General features: G+C 41.0%; 1 protein-coding gene across 11 annotated transcripts in view; it reads left to right on the plus strand.

Moving 5' to 3' along the window:
• The window catches only part of baiap2b (BAR/IMD domain containing adaptor protein 2b), a 76137-nt gene that overhangs the window by 44883 nt on the left and 10584 nt on the right, over nt 1–20670 (plus strand). For 10 of the 11 annotated variants that reach the window (XM_005453642.4, XM_013273403.3, XM_005453640.4 and 7 more), the window contains 8 exons: nt 335–396; nt 1294–1365; nt 2598–2735; nt 13554–13706; nt 16743–16979; nt 17904–18108; nt 19171–19372; nt 19706–19786. In XM_005453642.4, the coding sequence (XP_005453699.1) occupies nt 335–396; nt 1294–1365; nt 2598–2735; nt 13554–13706; nt 16743–16979; nt 17904–18108; nt 19171–19372; nt 19706–19786 (1150 nt within the window). The remainder of the gene's footprint in view (nt 1–334; nt 397–1293; nt 1366–2597; nt 2736–13553; nt 13707–16742; nt 16980–17903; nt 18109–19170; nt 19373–19705; nt 19787–20670) is intronic. The other variant, XM_005453641.4, reaches the window with a different exon arrangement.

Here is a 20670-nt window from a genome sequence, read left to right on the forward strand (position 1 = left end):
GTAGGTTTCTTGGTTAACGCTCTTATTTTTCATTTTTCATTCATTAGCGCATATTTCTCGAGTGCACTTTTAATTTTTGTCACTGTTTTGAGTTTCGTCTGCTTCGTCGATATCACGAGATGTCTCATTTTGTCCTTTGCCTCGTCCTCTTCCCTCGACACCGTACACCTGTCTCTCATCTGTTTTGCGCAGCTGCATGGTCTCTCTTTTTGCACGATGTGTGTTGCTCTCACACAGAGTTTGAATGATTTAATATCGCTATCTTTTTTTCCCTCTCTCCCTCCCCTCCCTTCTCTCTTTTTGTTTATTGTCTTTCTTTGTCTTCTCTCTGCAGGGGATGTGCTCTTTCAGATGGCTGAAGTGCACAGACAGATCCAGATCCAGCTTGAGGAGATGGTGAGCATGTGGTGTTGGTGTTGCTAAAATCAGCAGTTCTAAAGCCTCGAGCCAGACGGATTGTGGGCTTGTTGCTTTGGAGTCACACGATATATTTTAACATTTAATACCCAGCAAGACACACTCCCTACTGTACACGAGTAGCTTCTACTGTAATTCCAGTTTCTAATGGCAGCAACTCTCTTTATTTGCTATGGTTTGTTTACTGATACTCTGATATGTAAATTACAGTCATTACAGACTGAAAACATTCTCATTTCACTTCTCCAAAAGGTCTTTATTTGAATCCAGCAAAGAGTAAATTGGCCAATTGTGGCAACATTAGAAGGAAACGCTCAGTCAACAAAAAGAAACAGCGAGGAGCATCCTGTCTTTAATGTTTATGCAAATTGTGTTAAAGGGTATTTTGAAACTGGAATCCTTGATCTTTTGGATAATAGGTGTCAAAGATTCAAGGTAATGATGATATTTTTTTAGTGCAGTGGTACAAGATGCAGATTAGAAAATGAGCAAATATTGCATTTTTATGCAAATATTTCATTCAGTGCTGACTCTCAGCAAGTTAAATATAACTTTGGTTATATGAACATATCCAAAGGAAACAAGGAAGGTCACAGTATATTATGTGCAGAATCCAGTCTATACTGTCTAGTGTTCTCTCAGCTTATACGTGCACACTGGCAGCAAACTTGGTGTGCACTGCCAGACATCCTCCTTTATTTGCATTGTAACTGTAAAAGTCTCACACTTCAAGGCATTCCTCTGCACCAACACTAACTCATGAGTGACATTCCTGTTTTAAAAATAATCCGCTGTGGTTGATCATGTGACTGCTTGAGGTTTCAGTGCATTTTGTTGTTTCTTGCATTGTTTTTGAGGCTTTTCTGTGTCTTGCAGCTGAAGTCGTTCCACAACGAGCTGCTCACAGAGCTGGAGAAGAAGGTCGAGCTGGACGCGCGATACTTAAATGTGAGAGTTCTTTCTTCACAAGTCACTAAACTGTGCCGCCCTAATGGGCTTTTCAGCCTCTTCTAGCTTATTGTTTTGGTTTAGCTAAGCAGTTGCTGTTTAGTTTGAACTCATCACTTTGATTCCAACAGCACACAACAAGTATTTTTTAAAGCTGTAGACTGGTTTAGAAACCACCTGGAGAAACTGGTGGAGACCAAAGCAACGCTAATAGAAGACTCTCTCGTTTCCTACACGTTGATAGCTTTTCAGGAGGACACCAGCTCGCCTTTACTTGATTCAGTCAATATCATTCATCTCTAAAATGTTATAGATGTTCATAGACAATGATACTGTTTAATTATTTCTACCTGATGCTTTCCTGAAGCATTTCATGGACATTCGTTCGTAACTTTTTCTGTTTCATTTTAAGGAAAAAAAGATCCCGGCTTAATTGCAGGAATTTTATGAAAACCACTTGTCATAAGAATTGCTGCTTGAGGAGATTCTGATGGGATAATATTCAGATTCATTATGTAACAGGACACCTGCCCCACCACGAGCTTGAATCAAACATCCTGTTGGACCTCTCATAGGAGTGAATTTATGTGGAATACAGTATGAACCACATTCTCATAAAATCACTGGCTTGGAGACAAAATGCACTCCTTAATTTTCCGCCAGCTTTCATCCAAACCACTGCAGCAAGTTACATAAATCACATCCTATTCCGTCCCGTGAATAGTGAGAAATTCTGCGAAACCGGAGAGTTTCGCACAAAAAGAACAAAATTAAGTGGAGGAATTTATTTGGGGTGATCTGTGTTTGGAATCAGCCCCCAGAGCATCATGTAATACTAAACAAAGGATTTATCAGCACCCTTGGAGGGCTTTTGGATGAATGTCACTCAAATATATTTGCATATGAATGCTTTAATTTGATTTGCATGTTCCTTTAAGTTGTTAGGAACATATTACATAATGCATGCTACTGACGTGAACACACTACAGTTGATGTTGTGATACATACATGTGATACACAAAGAAAAGAAAAACATCCAATCAGGAAACAAAATATTGGGAGCGAGGAGGAGAAATAAGAAACCTCCTTCAGTTCTCCTGTCTCAGTGATGCAGAAGCTGACCACTTGTCAAATAAATGTCTGCCTCTGTCAGTGTGAAACATCAACTGCGGATGCTGACACATGCGAGCAGCACTGCTGTGCCCCTGCTGACTTTGTGCTGCCCCCCCCAGGCTGCACTGAAGAAGTACCAGATGGAGCACAAGAGCAAAGGGGAGAGTTTGGAGAAGTGCCAGGCAGAGCTAAAGAAACTGCGCCGGAAGAGCCAGGGCAGCAAGCACCCGTCCAAATATGGGGACAAGGAGATGCAGGTCAGTGTGTGAGTGTGTGTGTCGGTCAAAGTAAATGTGTGCAGCTTCTTCAGTGGATCAATAAAGAAAAAAGCAGATGTCTATGCATCACTAGTATCTGTATGGCTATCTGCAGGACCCCTTTTAAAAAATGGATGGCAGCATGGCTACAACTGCCAGTGCCAAGAAAATGTGATCCGGCGCAGACAACCTGCCAGTCAGCTTCTGGTGAAAATGTCTGTTTCAAATAATTCATTCCATCTTTATTTCAGCAGTGTCAAAATTCGAAATGCCAACAGAGACTTTTAGTGAACTCGTGCTGACTCTTCAGTCTACCACACACTCGGCTCCTCCTGGCTCACAGATGCTTTCCCTCCTCCTGATGGGATTTGAGCCTCAGTGCGCCTAGTAATCCGTGACTGCTGCCGGTGCTGATGGGATAGGACGTGCTGAGCTGAATGGGATGTGGCCCCCGACCGTGCATTCGTGCTTTGTGTATCCGGTCTCTGAGGGGAAATGAAGATAGCGAATGTTACCACTCAGACAACAACGCACAAATTTTAATTGAGACTGGAGTTTTAGTGTAGATCATAAAACAGTATCTCACCAATAGATGCCAACAGACATAGTAACATTTTGTCTACTCTCCAGTAGAGTAGACAAAATAAAGCCATGTGGGTTTTAGACCTACCAGACTGATGATTTGGGTAACAAGCATTATCCTGTACATGCTGCTTAAATGTTGACTCTAAAATGTGTACAAAATATCTTAAGAACCCAAATAAAAAGTCTATGGGAAAAGAAGTGATGAAACTCTTAAATATATACTAATAAATCAAAGAATCTCTGTAGAGATGTTGCACCTAAAGGAAGGGTCTGACAAAGCAATAGAAGCAAAATAGATGCTAATGCATAAAAAAGTGCTTATGTCATGCTAGATTTAAATTTCTGTAAATTAAATTCAGTTTTATTTTTATAGCATCAATATAACATGATCACAGCCATGTTAGCCAAAGCTAACATGGCTGTGATCGCTGGTGTTGCACCAGTTTAATTAAAAAACAAAAACAAGCATTATGATAAAAGGAGCTTGGCTACATCTATTTTGTAACTGTTCAATGCACTCCCACAACTTTTAATAATTTATCTGTGTCATTAGTTGCTGCACTTATCGGCGTTGCATAATATTTGTTGACAATATCTAGGCCAGGTGAATGGGTTGAGTGAGGCATATTTCTCTCGTGTCCCGGTAACTGCTTGAGCGGAGGCGTGATTAGACGGTGCAAGTCTCTGCGCTCTCATCTGTAGGTGTTGCGGTGACACATGGTGGGCGTGCCCTCTTATACAACCTGCACAGGAGATGCTGCTGTTAGCTGCTGTGATCTGAGAGGCTGATAGAGAGTGAGGATGCAGAGGGAAGGAAGATGATATCCTTTTATGTTCTTATGCTTCTTAGCTGACGTTTGCACACGTATGCAGCCTTTTATAGGTTAGCCTTAATTGGCTTCAGTCCGGAAATCGCTTTTGCTACAGCTGCAGCGTCATAAAGTCAGTTTTAGGCAGATTTAGGCATCTCCACAGCTGGCTGTCTGCTGCTTACTCAAATGTCACACAAACTTGTTTCTGTTTGTATATTTGGGTGTCAGCAATATGTTGAATGTATGATTGATGGACCTCTGAAGCTTATATGTGTTGTCAGCACTTAAGATATCAAATTAAACTCACAGTGGAAAGGGGAATATGGGGCTTCATCTGCTGACAGCCTGTCAAGCACAAAACAAGTACTTACCTGCAGCTGCACTGGGTAAAAACAGGGGTTCACACATCTCTGTAGAAGTAATTTCTCTGTCACATCAGCTATTGCTGTTTGAACAGAGCACTGGTCCAAAGTATGTATTGTCCCCAGCGCTCCTTTAAAAGTTCCCCTCCCCTGTATTATGTATTATGGTCATTGTTAGCTGACTTGATACTATTTAGAGAGAAGTTCTGGTCCAACTTACACAACTTGTGATGCAGGAAAAATGTTTACGGAAAGAGAGGCCATCATATATCATAAAGTCATGCACAATGTGATTTTAACTTATCGTTATACTGCAAAGAAAACAGGGTATCAGAGGTTAAAAGGCTAATTGCGCAGCACATATAAAGGCTGAAGAAGTCGCCCCGTGCTGCTCTGTGGGAGCAGCAGGGGAGGTAATTATTGTGTAATTGTTAGTGTTGCTGCAGTGGATGGCTGCTGGAGCATGAAGGGGGCGGCCAAGTCGGTCGTTCCAAAAATCGATACGGGGGGTTCAGCTGCAGCATGAGGAACGCCAGCACAGGGACAAAGTCTGTCATTCCCTCTGGGCCTTAATGTATTATTGGGTGTGAAAGCTCCGGTCTCAGCTGAGATGACTCTCCTTTCCTGCCACGCATGTTGTTTCATCTCATGTTGTTTCATCTAAAGCCTTGCTAATTTGTATTAAAGACACCAGCCTTTTCAACAGGGTTACAGTCAGATTCCTATGAAGTTTCAGGAAAACAATAAGCAGATTTTTTTTTAAACACATGCCTCTACTCAGCAGGGGCTCAAACTTCTTCACATGTTCCTTAGTAATTAGCGATTCAGGCTGTCTGAGTTAATGATGCTTGAACTGGTCTAGTCTGTGGTGCTGCTTTGTTCATGCAGTATTCATGGTGTTGATCTCTTGGCAAATTAACTTTCCCACGAGAGCAGCCATGTTTTCACCTTTTGAGTATGCTAGCAAGTACTGTGGACCTCCTGACTAGCCTTAGCACAGTCAGAGGGCAACAGCATGTTTAAACAGCCAGATTCTTGTTGTGCATCATAAGGGCTCTCATGGGAATCAGGCTTTGGCAAGAACAAGTGACATCAGGTAAAGGTGAAACACAGATCTGCCTTTTTCAAGATGCAGCATGGCATACAGCATGGATCTGGGTGTTTTCTGGCAGCAGCAAGCTTGAAAGTTTGCTCACTTCCTTCCATGAAATGAGGCCATCACTACAGCATCCTCCACTGTCTAACTTTTAATTAAATGATGGCACAGCTCACTGGTGCCTTCTAGAGCAGCGAGGAAGAGAAAACACAGATTAAAGTAACTGCCGCTTGTTCCTCCAGCTCAAGACTGATGTTAATATTAAAGCGGGCAGTTCTCAGGGGCAGCAAAACTCAGAGCTTCTCTTTAAGCACAGCACACAGTCTGATGTGTTTGTTATTTGGACTCGGATTAGAGGGAAAGGTAAGTTGTGGCTTTAGGTTATGCTCATTAGAACAGTTTTATTCATCCTCCAGTTTAACATTTTCATGTTTCAATGGAAAGAATGCCGAAATATCAACATCAGCACTTCACATTATGAATAATGCTGCAAGAGTTACAAGGTCAGTACATTTGCAGAATCCCAGGATGATAAGAAGAGTGGAAAACGAGAAATAAAATGTTTTTTAAAAAGCTGAATAGAATTTTTTAAAACATTTTCTTCCCCTGTGATATTCATGAACTCTAAACTCAGGAAAACACTGAATATAAAACAACATAACAGAATAATCTTCAGTAATTTAGCAATATTTGTATCATCATCCCCTCGAATATGAGCGTTAGTCAGTTTTTTTTATTGTAGATTATTGTAAATAAATATACTCTGTGCTTTTTATGCTAGTGTTTACAAAACAAGACTGACATGACCTTTTACCACTTTTAGAGACAGTAGTAAGTAATAAAGAGTATTTGATGAATTTTCATTATCATTAGCCTTAATCGAGTCTCACTGGCACTTGAATGAAGTCTCGTTGGTGGTCTCTCGTCAGCGCAGAGCCATTTCCCTTTATATGCTTGTTCGACTCGCTGCGGTCTCCTAAATCATTGATGTCCCACTGAGAAAAATACACCAGCAGGCTTTTCCACACTTTTCTGAAGAAAGTCTCATCTTTCTGAGATCTCTTCTGTTCGGGGCCAACTCTGAATCTTCCCACACTGATTGACTGTAGAGACTTCAGCTCGTCCATTTTATGTGCAGCTTACAGAAACTGTGAGATGACCAAGCTTAGCATGCAGATCCTTCGTGTGTTTCATAAAGGAACTAAACATATCTGCAGACATTTGTTTAGTAATTATTTCTGCCTATTGAGCAAAGATGTCAGAGATAGTCACGTTAATCAGCAGTAACACCAATCAAAATTACAATCTCATCATGAGAGGAACGCGAGGCTGATGAGGGGTAAGTGAGAACTGTGCATAGTTAAAACCTTTTTCTTTGTTTCTGTGTGTGTTTATTTTTTTATGGGCGTCTTGCTGAAGATAAGAGGAAGTCAGCTCGTAGCCAGCTTGGCTGTGATTAATGATCTCGCTCTGTCGCTTGTGTGCTCGTGTTCTTCACGTGTAAACACACTTAGCTGGCTCCATCAGACACATTTCTGCGTTACATAACCAGGCTCGCTTTCAGTTGATAAGTCGCTTTAATGGAAATGTTACGAATGGAAAGAGATGCGGTCGTTTCTACATTTATGTGCCGATGCTTTTTTGTTGTGATCATTTCAAATGCAAAAAATAGAATCGCACTCTTTGCTCACATTACAGTACTGATTTCTGTAATGTTTGATCAGCTGTAAAACATTCCACCGAATATAGCCTGAAATACAAATAGGTTATATACTGTAAACATAGTTATAGTTTAATAACCCTAAACCCTGCTTGTTAGATATCATAAGCTACTTTCTGATATCCGAGTTCAAGACTAACCTGCTAATATCCAAAATTACAGCATAAACTGTATATAAAAGATGGGCGTAGCAACCGTGATGTCACCCATTCTGTTTTCAGCTATAAATTTACACCTGCTGACTTCGAGGGAATCATATTTGGATGATTTCTAACTTAAAAAATCAAAACCATTGCTTGTGGCTAGGTCCATCTTTTATGTACCGTCTATAGGATCAACTCCCTTTTGGGAAGTTTATTATTGTTATTATTATTATGTTGTTGTTGTTTTTAAACTCTGCCACATGTATCTGATAACCAGGTTTTATTTTAAACACATATACTGTAGGCCTTCTGCTCGTGAAGATGGGATCTTACTATTTGGGTTTGTTATGACTAGGATCAGTGCTGAGACTTCAAAATCCATTTCATCTTATTTTTATAGCTGGCAGGCTCCTCTGGAGGGAGTTAACACAATAGTCTGTTATTACTTTCGCCCTTTTGGCAGTTTGCATTTACCTTCCTTGCAGTGAGACACAGAAAGCTTTAGATTTAAGAGCTGGATGTGGAGGTATTCTTTGACCTCTCCATGTAATGAATGAATGTACCTACAGCCGCACACTGCTTAACATCCCTCTGCGCAGCTCGGTGTCATTTTGAAGAAAACACTGCAAATGGTACCGATAAGCTTTTTGAATGGCCGTTTCCACCACAGACGGACATGTTTCATACTCAGCAGAGTTTTTGCACCAGTGGTTTAGACCATCTTTAATGTGAAAAGTCGGTGATTACTTGGACACCATCTCCCTCCATGCACAGGCCTTAAATGCTGATCGGGCTCACTGTCAGCAGAAACCAGAAGCAGCTTTTGGCCAGATTTATATTTGTGTAAAGGGGGAGCTTTTGGGTGAAGAGTGGCTGATTGGCAGTAACATGAAAAGCAAGTAGGAATCTAATTAGGGCTCCGTATCTGAGGGTGATCAGGCTTAATGCACTGAAGCTGCATGAATAATGGAGAAGGAGCTGTGGCGAATAAATGCACTTGAATGTACAGTATATGAATTATCCAGGGATGCTTTTATAAACATTTGCATCCTATATTCCATATACGTTCCTTTCTCATGCATATGCAATGGCAGCATAAGGATTATTTAAGATATAACAGAATTCATGATCTGAGAGATTACATTTACATATTCCTTGTTTATTCAAGTTTTTGGTCTTTTTCGAGGAGGTTAAAGTTTTATTTTGATGCTTCTACTGTAGCTACACTTGATTTGTCTACTTGTCAATGTTTACAAATGCACATTAATTTAAAAAACTATTCAAAACCTAACAGCCTACTTAAATGTAATTATTATTACATTGTGTAATATTATTATTATTATTATTACGTAATTACACAAGAGTAAACCAAAAAGCTGCTGTTGCCAAATATCTTTAGATAGATCAACCATGTGCAAGTACAGTATGGCTTTTTAAGCTAGGCTTTAATACACGACCCCGTTATAACGCATCTGCAATAAATCCTAAATAGAATGAAGAAAACATTGCACACACAGAACGGCTGCTTATGTAAAAGCTAGCCACATATTTTTCTCCGATGTTTAGGAATCAAGACTGGATCTTTGTTTCAGCTCTAAGTGCAGTTAGTCACGTGACAGACAGTTAACAATAATTAATTTTCTCTCTATCAAATAATGAGCCCAAATGTTTTTCGCTCTCCCTATTTTATAAAAATTTTTTAATATCTTTGTGTTTGAAGGACACACAAACAAACAAATCACGGAAATTGTTTTAAAGGATGAAAACTTGGTAGCTGCAGGTGTAGTAAAAGTACAAGAAGAAGAAGTGGGATTCATCAAGTATGGAAATATTTAAATGAGTTATCCCCCAAAACACACTTTTCAGGGACTACAGTTTAGTCTAAGCTTGCGGCCTTATATGTCTACATGCTGTGAATAAAGGATCTTAGAGGAGGAAGGCTTTAGGCTCGAGATAGAGGAGACCGGTTTGGCAGCTTCTGCTATTTAAATGTCTCCTTTTACGGTTTTCGGTTTCCTTCTGAGTTCACATGACATTCTAGGAAGATGACATAATCACGAGGAATTTAGTAGATAAACAAGTGACCTCCTCGGTAAACCGCAGATTTATTTCCTGTAACTCTTAAATAGTAAAATTCTCAGGAAATCAGGCAGAGAGCTGACGGAGGGGAAAACCGCTCCATCACTCACTTCCCGGTGATTGACTGCACCCTTTTGGCTGCTCTAACCTTGCGACGGTCGGAATGCGATACCTGCAAGCGGCTCCACCTCCACTGTTTTTATGACTCATGAATGGCCTTCATCTTCCTCTGCTGCTGCCACTTTTTTGTCACCATTTAATATTCCAGTGTGGGTGATTGGTGCATGTTCAGCCTTTGTTCGCCCACATAAACAACTTTGTTTAGTTCTAAGAGATTGTTCTTTTCTGCTAAATAACCAGATTCAGCCACATGAATGTCTTTATTTTGTAGCACTGATTCTTACCACCTGCCTATGAGGGGTGCAAGGGACACAGTATTCACCCCATCACAGAAACTGTATGGTGAAAGAGGCTCATAATTAATCGATATATATATATATTCACTTTTGAAAAAAAGGATGATTTTAGTGGATAGTATCTTACATAGTATCCAGTTTTTAACAAATGAGTTGGTTTATTTTTTGTCAACTTTTCCGCCACAGTCCTGTCACACAAACCCTCGGCATATCTTCCTTCATTACATCCGTGAGTCTTCTCTGAGGTCTTCCTCTTTTCCGTCTTTAACACCTTTTGTCCAGTATATCCACCCTCCCTCCTCTGCACATGCCCGGACCATCTCAGCCATCCCTCTCTAACTTTGTCTCCAAAGTAACAGATTCTCTTTTACCAATATTTTGTTTTGATTTTAATCTGAAAGTGTTGATAAATAAAATAAAACTTAGACGTAGAAGAAAAGAACAAGACGGTGGCTGGACTCTCTTCGTGTGGTAGGATTTAAATCCCCAACCAGAATTTAAATAGTTCAGATGTCCTAAATCTTTGTAATTTCAACTATTAAATATGTCACAGGAATAGAAAATATGCATATTTTTCATGACTGCGCTCGACCTTGTCTACAAAGCGCAGTCCATGTCACAGCACAAATGGAGCTCTGTGCTTCCAACTGTAATCACTTTGTAGTGAAGAGTGGAAGAATGAGATTAATTGCTGGTTGTCTGCAGCTGTTGCCACATCTTACCTGTCAGTCGGGGTCTATTAGATTCATTAAAGACCAGCACAGACAGCCGATCGCTGTGAATGTGTCTTCTTCCTGAAACCAATGACCGTCTGTATGAAGACACTGTGGACAGTGAATCTGTACAGGTTCAGTAAGGAGTGGAGATGACGTAGATCAAATAAGCGTACCATATTCTTATTTATTCCTACTTTTATTACAGTCATAATTTGGACAGATTTTTAAAGCACTCGCAGTGATAAAGTGTAAGTGACCCCCAGTGAAGGATTATCGTAAAGCTAACGAGCATATGTAGTTAAGGTTCGGCAGAGTGTTACACTGTCATAAACACTGCACGGTTATGAGTGTTATTGGTTAAAAAGCAGGAAAAAGAAATATTTCTAGAGTTGGTCGGTTCCATAGAGAATTACAAGCCTAAACAATTATATACATGATGAACAACTCTCTGCAAATCCCCTCACTTCACTCCTAAATGTAACATCAGTAGATAGAAAATCCACCACTTCTTATTTCAGAATAATGTCTTCACGGCCAATTTTCTCAATAAGGACGAGCGGAAGTGAAAGCCCTCCTGTGTTAATGTTGATCTCTGTGCATTAGATTGCGTGATAGTGTTATTTTGGTGCCTGCGCATTTATATCCACAGATGATCTTTTAATTAAATCTCTCAGCCGGCAGAGCACTATGGCTACTTTTTAATTGGAGCAATTACTATTTAAAGGATGAGCTAAAGCTTTACATGAACACAAGCTTACTGTGACGATATTGTTCAGTTTTGCTTTTAAATTTAGATTTTCTTTAATAAGTTCAGCGAATGCTTATTTCTATACAATCGTATACACAAATAGTCATCTGAAAAAGCTTTTTTAAAGACTCTACAGAGTCAGAAAAGAGCTACCTCAGCTTTCTCCTTTGTCACAAGGTTGTTGCCACAGAGTAGCTCCACATGAGTTTTATAGCAGACGCTCTTCCTGACACAACACCAAAAGGGATTTTTGTCACAGATAAAACAAAAAAGTGTATCATGTCAATAAAATACATTTACAGTGTGTAAAACTGGAGTGAACCAGTTTAAAGAGCTGTGAAAACGCAAACTATGGACAAAAGTAGTTGAGGGTCAGGTATTGACAGCAACCTGGTACGTAAACGAGGCTCAGGTTGCTGTGGGAACTCCCAAGGTTACCTGAGCTTATAGCAGCACAACTAAGGAATGGTTTAAGGTGACCTGATCCAGCCCTAATTATAAGCTTCATCTAGAAGGAAAGTTTTGAGGCTAATCTAGAGAAGAGGGTGTTTGTTTGCTGATCCCAAACTGGTTCCACAGGAGACGGGTCTGAGCTGAAGGCTCCGCCTCCCATTCTACTCTTAGAAACCTGAAGAACCCCAAATCAGCCCACAGTCTGAGAGCGAAGTGCTCTGTTGGGATAAGATGGCACTATGAGGTCTTTAAGATATACTGAGGCCTGATCATTCAAGGCATTGCTTGAGGAGAAGGCTTTTAAATTAAATTCTGAATTTAATAGAAAGCCAATAAAGAGAAGCTAATATGGGAGAAATATGCTCTCTGGTACTCTCGCTACAGCGTTCCCGATCAACTGAAGGCTTTTCGGAGCTTTTAGGGCAACTGGATAACAAAGAATTCCAGCAGTCCAGAGTAAATTTCAGCGTTGCATAAAATACTTCAGATGATTTCTTTTTATACATTCAGTTTCCCATGTTGTAGGTAAGTGTGATGTTGATGGTGAGGCAGGAATATTTTCTAAAGAACACATAATTATGCTTCATTAAAGGACTAATTAGTACATCTGGTGCTGCTTAATGTGTGATGGTGGTTATAGCGCAGCATTAGGTAACTTAAGAGCTGCTTAAAAGTCACCTCTTTTTTCTTTATTTTCTTTTTTTTTAAGCTCTAGTCTGCCATCCACAGCACTAGTGTTAGTTCAAACAGCCAGTCACACATGACAGTGCGTAGGCTTCTAAGTTTCCCTGCAAACCACCGAGCCGCGGTCATTAACGCCTCATCCAGGACCTCCTTGCTGTCTGGCACTCGGAGAATGTTGTTTCACATTATGTGACACCGTGGGAATCTGAATGTTTTCAGTTACGTAAGCGAGCCTGCGATGAAGTTTGAGTTCATTCTACTTTCGCCTTTGTGTGCCTCAAGGTGATTGTGGATGTGGACGAGTGGCTCCACTTGTTGGTGGAGAGGAGCCATCCTGTACCCTTACGCAGTACAAGCACTAAATGGACTCAGTGGGCTGAGCTGGTGAAGGAGGTTGAATGAGTTTAAAAGCTCGATATAGCTCGGAAAGAGCGGATTTCAACTAATCTGCGGGAAATTTAGAGCACCAGTCACTGTAATCACATAATAGATGTGTGATCAGACAGCCTGAGGGGGCCTGACTTCTTTCTGTCTAATTCACGGTTTTCAGGTCTGATGTGCTGTGACATTTTCGATTTAATTTTCAAGGCGGCACACGAAAGCCCAATTTGTCTGCTTTTTATATGTCACGATTGTGATGTATGATGCCTGAGCCATCGAAATTCTGTCCATTATCTGAAGTCATTTAAAGCTTTGATTGTTAAACGGTTGATTCACCCACTTTACATAACAGTTTTGGGGGGGTTTTTGAGAATAATCAAGACACTGCATCCCTGAACTTCTGTAAAAATACATTTCAGGAAAGAGATTTTGCTTTTAAAAACTTGCTCCAGAGTCTGTCAGCTTGACCCTTTTGGTTTACTAATCATCAGAGGAGATGTTGTGGATTTCCACTCCAGTTTATGGCGTCCTACTTTTTCCTTGAAACTTGTATTATCAATCGAGTGTCTGGATTAAGATGTTCCTCCATGTTTTTGTTTCATGTGCTTTCTTTTTGCTTCTAGTATGTGGAGGCCATCAGTAATAAGCAGAGTGAGTTGGATAACTACATCGCTGAGGGCTACAAGAACGCTCTGTCTGAGGAGAGGAGGAGGTACTGCTTCCTGGTGGACCGTCAGTGTGCCGTGGCCAAAAACAGCAGCGTCTACCACAACAAGGTGAGAAGATATTTGATATTTTTGAATTACTGTTGCTCCTACGACACCATAATTTATGTTGTTCCAGAACCTGAAAAAACAAGAACTTTTATAGGTTTTTATAAGTTTTATTTTTTTTAGTTATCTTTGTTTTTACAGTCCCAAGGTTGTGACATCAAAACAACACGATTGGTCAGCTGCACTCATTATCTGCTTATTAATTGTTGTCATGGTAGGACCACATTCATAGCTCACTGGTAACTGAGGCATTTCCCAATAAGGGTAGAAGGGTAAAATGCTGTTTTAGGACTTCCAGTTGTGTAACAGGTTTGTATTATTGTAGGGTCTATAACTTCCAATATAAATCGCCTTGAGGCAACTGTTGATGTGATTTGGCGCTACAGTATAGAAATAAAAATAAATAAAATTGAGTTTTGGGGGTTTTTCAGCTTCATATTTGTATTCCTGAAAACAAATGAAATAGTTTTGATGCGCGGATGAAAATAATCATTACTTATCTCATAGTGAGTCTTTACGCAGCCCCTCAGTTCATCGTCTTAAAAAAAGATGTTTACCTTTAAGTTGTTACACCTTTAGGACCACCCACAGCTGTGTTTCTGAGATGACCAAGAAGTTGAAAAAAAGGCCAAAATTGAGCTTCGACCTTATTGTTTGGCTTCAGAGCCTCGGCGAAAGTATGAATGTATGTTCCAATATTCCCAAAGATTGGGAATATTGGATTTCACTCCAAATGAATGATCATGTTTTCTGACTATCTGCAACTTTTACCACACAAATCCAAACAGTGTTAGGAGAAGTGTGCCGCTTTAGCGTCTTCATTTACCAAATGCGCCGACCTTCTGTATTTATTCATGTATTAATTCCATAAACAACCCTAAGGACGCCTCAGATGCATCAGCCAATCACGACTCTCTCCTGTATCACACTCCCTCACAAATGGTAAAATGTGAAAATGTTATGTCTGTTTTGTACGAATGTAAAATGTCAATTATTTAAAAGTGGCAAAGGGAAGTGCGAGAGGATGTAGAAGAGGAGGATGGGAGGGAGTGTGGAGGTCGGTGGGAGGGAGAGTGACCTACTTCTGCAAGAACACTTGGTTCAGACTCACTGTGTGTGGGTGTGAAGTGTCTGAATGGGTGATTGATAGACAGAGGGAGGAAGCACAGAACACAAACTGCTGCTGTGATGATAAAACAGCCTTAAAAGAATAAATTAGAGGAGTTCACATTAATTCCCTATTTTTTTTTTAAATTAAGAAAAAATGTTCCCACTTTCAGCTTTTTCGGTGGATGTGAGGCTCTGAATGACTCTGATAGTTGAATTAACTCATGTGGTGATGATAATAATCAATTGTAGTCACCCTATTTATGCATAAATACATTCAGATTTATGTAAATGTATTTTTGGTGGTTTTGAAGCTCAGGACCAGGTAGTTGCTTCATACTCAGTATGTCGTTGTTTCTTTGGGTATTTGGTTGTAAGAGAATTAGAAATGAAATATAATCCTAAGTTATAGCTGCTTAGCTCCATTGAACCGATGAAACCCTGCAGGTCCGGTACTTCTTAGTTACCTTAAGGAGTACATGTACTGTGAGATGACTGCTGAAGCTCTCTGTTACTTTGGGAAATCTCGTGTTTTATTAGTTACTGTAGGCGAGTGGCTCTCTCGTGCTGTTGTCAATCAGCCGAAAAGAAAGAATGAAAGAAAACAGAGCCGCCTTCTCCTTGTCGATTTTTGTCATCACTGCTAAAGCTCTGCCCACCTACGCTCCACCTTAACTATGTGAAAAGCTAACTCGGATTATTATGACTCATCTTTTTCGCCAACATCCACATGAACCGAGAAAGATTTTGATGAAAACACAAAGCTTTGCGTGGGTCGTACTTCATTCATCGCAATTTCACTGATGCAGGTACAAAAAGGAAGCGCTAACAGTGTTTCCTTCTGACCTGCTTTGTTCAGTGATAATTTAAGTTCCCTGAAACAACAAAAGCGTCTCTAACTCCAACACATCCTGCATTAACTGTGGATAATCTACATATGTTGTGTACTCACAGCCTTATAGCCACAGGAGGCGTGAACTGACACGGCCGTCTCTGAGCCCGTCGACCGAACTCTCTGTAGAGAACAAGTTTGAATCGCCACTTACATGATGTCACTTTATCAGTGCGAATTAGTTCTTGCTGCACTTTTTTCCTTTGTGTATGTGTGAGTTTGTTTGATCATCCCACTCACACCCGGACACCTGACACTGTGGCCCACATGCGCTCAGCGGGGCCAGACAACCTTGGAACCACGCTGTGTTTATCCTCCACACCAGCCTGGCATGGTTAAAAGCTGTTTGCAGAGGAGATTCTGCTCGCCGTCTTTCTTTATTCATGAAAACTCAGAACTTCATCATTTATTCACTGATGACAAATGCAAATGAGAAGCATCTTTATGTAACTGAACTACTGTATAATGTATGGCTTTTCATCCCTCGTGGCCTGCGCTGACTGCGTGTTCTTTCTCCTTTTTCCTTTTCCCTTTTTCTTGCATCACCTTTTGTCTGCTTGGATTATGTAAAAAAAAAAAGTGTTGCTATATTGATGCCCACAGGGGAAAAAACACTTACAAAAGCGGCTTTATTTCAGAAGGTAAACAAACTAGAGAAATTTAAGTACACCCACAGCAAAAAGGGGCAAGCGCTGCTCCAAAGAAACAGAAAAATTAACGACTCACACTGTGGAGCTCCAGCTTTACCTGTTTATTGCGCCACAAAAAGTGATATTCACAGCACATCTGTGAGCCTTTTTTTCCTCTTTTTTTGGCCAGTTTTTTTTCTTACAAAAAAGGAATATTTTACTTCTTTCTGGAATATTACATAACTGTTTAAGTGGAATAATACAGCGCATGTGCAGAAGAAGTTGTAATGTGAGTACTGATTTTGGTGCACTCTGCTAGTACCCTTGCATTTCCTTTCAACTACAGATTCAAAAGATTTAAAACTTGCACATTATTTTGACTACCAAGTATTTCTCATCTCTTTCTTTCAGGGGAAGGAGCTTTTAACTCAGAAGATCCCACTGTGGCAGCAGGCTTGTGCCGAGCCCAACAAACTGCCAGACCGTGCCATGTTTCTGGCCCAGCAGATGAGCGGTGCAACGGGCACCATGCCTCCTGGTGCTCATCACCCAGGCCTGCCCATCTCTGAGCCTATTCCTGGTGCTAAACCCCTGCCAGTGCCTCCAGAGCTGGCAGCCCTCAGGGCCAGCGGTGGCATGGGACAGCAGGTGAGTTCTTCCTCTGGCCTGATTTAGTTTGCCAAACACTGATACACCCGTGTGCTTTGTTTCTTCACACTCACTTAGTTGATGGAAATAAACATCTGTTAGTATTGTGTTCCACTGAGCTCATTGTGGGTTTGTTGTGAGAGAGAACTCAGGATTCAAGCTTAGACTCTACAATGTACAATAGACTGTATGTAAAGGATGGGTGCAGCCACCATGATGTCACTCACTGGTTAGTGAATTTCCGTTGTGAAGTTTTGAGCTGTTTTCACATTTTCTAGCCATTTGAAACTGGAGCACAGTTCAACGCTCATCAGCTAATCGACTTGCCCCAGAGTCGCCCCCTGCAGGCCGTTAGAAAAAATGCACCCAGAACCTATGTCAGTCTTTTTTTATAGAGTTTTAGTTTATGGCCACTTTCTAACTCTTGAGGTTTGAGAATGAGAAGCCCAGCCAGGCGGTCAGCTGCATCAGAGAATCCCTCAACACATCCTTACAAAATCTGGGTGAAGGTAAATGAAATCATTAGGAAACCATGCTGATGAGCTTGATGCACAGAAGAGGGCAGAGGTCCTTATATCCTCAGGCTCTTTTGCTCCCTGCCCCCTTCCTTCTCCTCCTGCAGGCTGAAAAATAAACCCAAACTTTCAAGATTCAAAGACTTCATCATTTTAATTACGGTGGTGCAGATTAGTAGAGTTTTATAACGGCAGACTAAATATACTTTGAAATTCTTTTTGCCGTCTTCCAGCTACTCCTTAAGCTTATCTTCAAATCGGCGTGAACTCAAATAGTGTTTTCACTAATCACAATTTCATGACCCAGATCTGCTCTCCTCCTTATCACTAATGAGCTGCAAGATGTTGCGTAACAGCCTTTTGTGACGTAATGAGAAAAAAAGTTTGCATTTTAATTGCCTGTATGCAGAGGCTGATGGGAGGTGTGGAAGGAGGGATGCCTGTGATGAATGGTACGGCCGGCGTTCATGGAGGAGAAGACTACCAGCAGTGGATGGAGGGCAAAATCGCCCAGGGCAAAGCCTCACCGCAGACTCAGCGGCACGGAGGCGAGGTGTACTCCAACACCCTACCTGTGCGCAAGGCCGCGCCAGCCAAGAGCAAGACCACACTGAGTAAGGACACACACTGTGGGCTAAATTTATTCTGTTGTGGTGTTTAATCTAACATAAGTCCTGGCAATAATCACACTAACGCTGCACTTTTCTGCAGAGCAAGGATGCTGATGAAAGGACTTGTTAACTGACTTCACAATCTTAAATGTATTTTAAAATTAAGAAAGGCTCAAAAGACTATACGCAATATAAAAGTGGCAAACGGTTTCTTCAGTCCTGCATGGCTGTTTTAGTTTTAGAGAACATTTGCAGTTTGGTTCAGTCTTATCAGCCTTATTTCAGCCCCAGCTAGCAGCTCTTTTCACAAAGAAAGCTCCACAGCGTCTCTCTGCACAGCAATAAACAGCAAAGTGATGACGAGACTTAGCTTCAAGAAGAAAGGAACCTCTAGCAGTCAAATATATAGCAGTCAGATATAGGTGAAAACACAAAAGAGCAAAGTCTGACGAAAAAAAACCGGACATAATTACAGCAGTAATATTCAAGAGGATAGAAAACGGCACTCTAAATAAATGGTTCTCTTTGTTTCCGACAGCTGGATATATAAAAAGACCATCGTTTGCTTGGCATAAGAATATTGCGAGCCAGTGTTATTTCAGGGCGGTGAGTTTGCCAGCTTGTTGTGGAGTTGTTCTGCTGTTTAGTGGCAAAATGAAAATATCTTGAAAAGCAAATTTAACTTGGCATTCAGCGTGCTTTTAATCACAGTGAATGTACTGGGAAAGTATATTTCCAGAAAAGAATTACTGCATCTCAGATATAGAAAAAGCTAATGAGATGACCCGGCTGCCACACACATGCTCAGTGCCGTTTTAATAAGAAAGAGGCCAAAGCAAGTGGGAATAGAAGGAGATGTGATAATAAAACCGAAGTAAGATGGTACATTTCTGAGTAAAAATAGATACAGAGGAGAATATTTCACAAAAATATGAAGCGCTACATTGAATAAAATCCCTGTAGACATTCTGTATGTTTCAAGCATCGTTAAGGGCTTTGTGGCAAAAACTGAAGTTTATGGCAGTGTGATAGCAACTCTCTTCCTCCTCCTCCTCATCTCCACAGCAGAGACCCGCACGCTGCCCCGGTCCAGCTCCATGGCAGCAGGTCTGGAGAGAAACGGAAGAACTCGTGTCCAGGCCGTCTTCTCCCATGCTGCCGGTGACAACAGCACGCTGCTCAGCTTCGCAGAGGGCGATGTGATTACCCTGCTGGTACCCGAGGCCCGTGATGGTTGGCACTATGGAGAGAATGAGAAGACAAGGATGTGAGTGCAAAATAAAATGCAGCAAAAAAGCGACAAATGAAGTTCTATCAGGGTCACTGTAGTCAAAGCTGAATCGTTATTTCCACCTGCAGTGATTTATATTCTGCCCAGTTGGGGAGAGGAGTGACAGAATAGAGGAATCTGCGACAAACAGACATAATGTTAAATAAGTCAGAAATAGCATGATTAGCATGAAGTGGAGGAGCTGGGGCGAAGAAGGGTTGCAAAATGGCTTGCAGAGGCAGCAGCAACTGCAGACTGCAGATGAACAGGTCAGCCAATGCTGTGAATTTGATTTTTGTGTTGTTTACATCTGATGTCCTCCTTCTGCAGGCGTGGCTGGTTTCCCTTCTCCTACACACGGGTGATCACTGATGGCGAAGGAGACTCTATGCGGCAACTTCGAGTACACAAGTGAGTGTTTGCAGACTTTGTTGTTTTGAATGCATCACCACTGAATGTTATTAAGTTAAATATTAATATTATTCACAGAAACTTAATGATTTTGTTGGTTAACCTGCCAGATCTCCTTTACCAGTAGAGTTGGCGTTTTAACATAAATATTAATGTTAGATGTTACTCCTTACTTGGGCCGCCAGGTGCAGCTGCGTTGTATTTCAGCACTGATGTAATTGTGCCCACGTACAGTCCTTGTGATTCCATCAGATGCACTGAAGCATTTTTCAGAAGCATCCCAGAAACGGCTCTTAGTTCTGTGTGGCACAAAATGCACAGTGAGTGTATTTTGGCCGAAGTCATGTCAAACTGCACAGAGCAGATGAAATGGGCAGGAACAGCATTAGGAAGCTGGTCAATTTTCAAAATAAAAGACCCTGGCTAAAATCTTCTGAAATGCTTTGGTTGTGGTTTGATGCTGTGTGAAGGATGGCACACACACACACACACACACACACACACACACACACACACACACACACACACACACACACAAACATAACAAACTCTAAATATAAATATCAGACTCTAGGCTATACTGCCTCAAAATAAAACTGCAGTATGATTTACTCATACTGGGAACAGTAATGTATTATGTTATTGTATTACATTGCATAAATATAATGTGATTACACTGTACTGCCCCAGCACTCAAAATTATATTGTACCTTGCAGTAAAAGTTAACCAGGTATGGAAGTACTTCCAAAATCAAAATCAGTCCCCTGATGACTCGCCCATACACCTTCCCAGCCTAGAGACATCAAATGTTAGCACCTGATTGGCCCAGGAGGAGTTGCCCAATGGGGGACCACATGATTTACAGTTTCCTCTTTTTTTGTGT

Source organism: Oreochromis niloticus, linkage group LG8, assembly GCF_001858045.2.
Source record: "Oreochromis niloticus isolate F11D_XX linkage group LG8, O_niloticus_UMD_NMBU, whole genome shotgun sequence".
NCBI lineage: Eukaryota > Metazoa > Chordata > Actinopteri > Cichliformes > Cichlidae > Oreochromis > Oreochromis niloticus.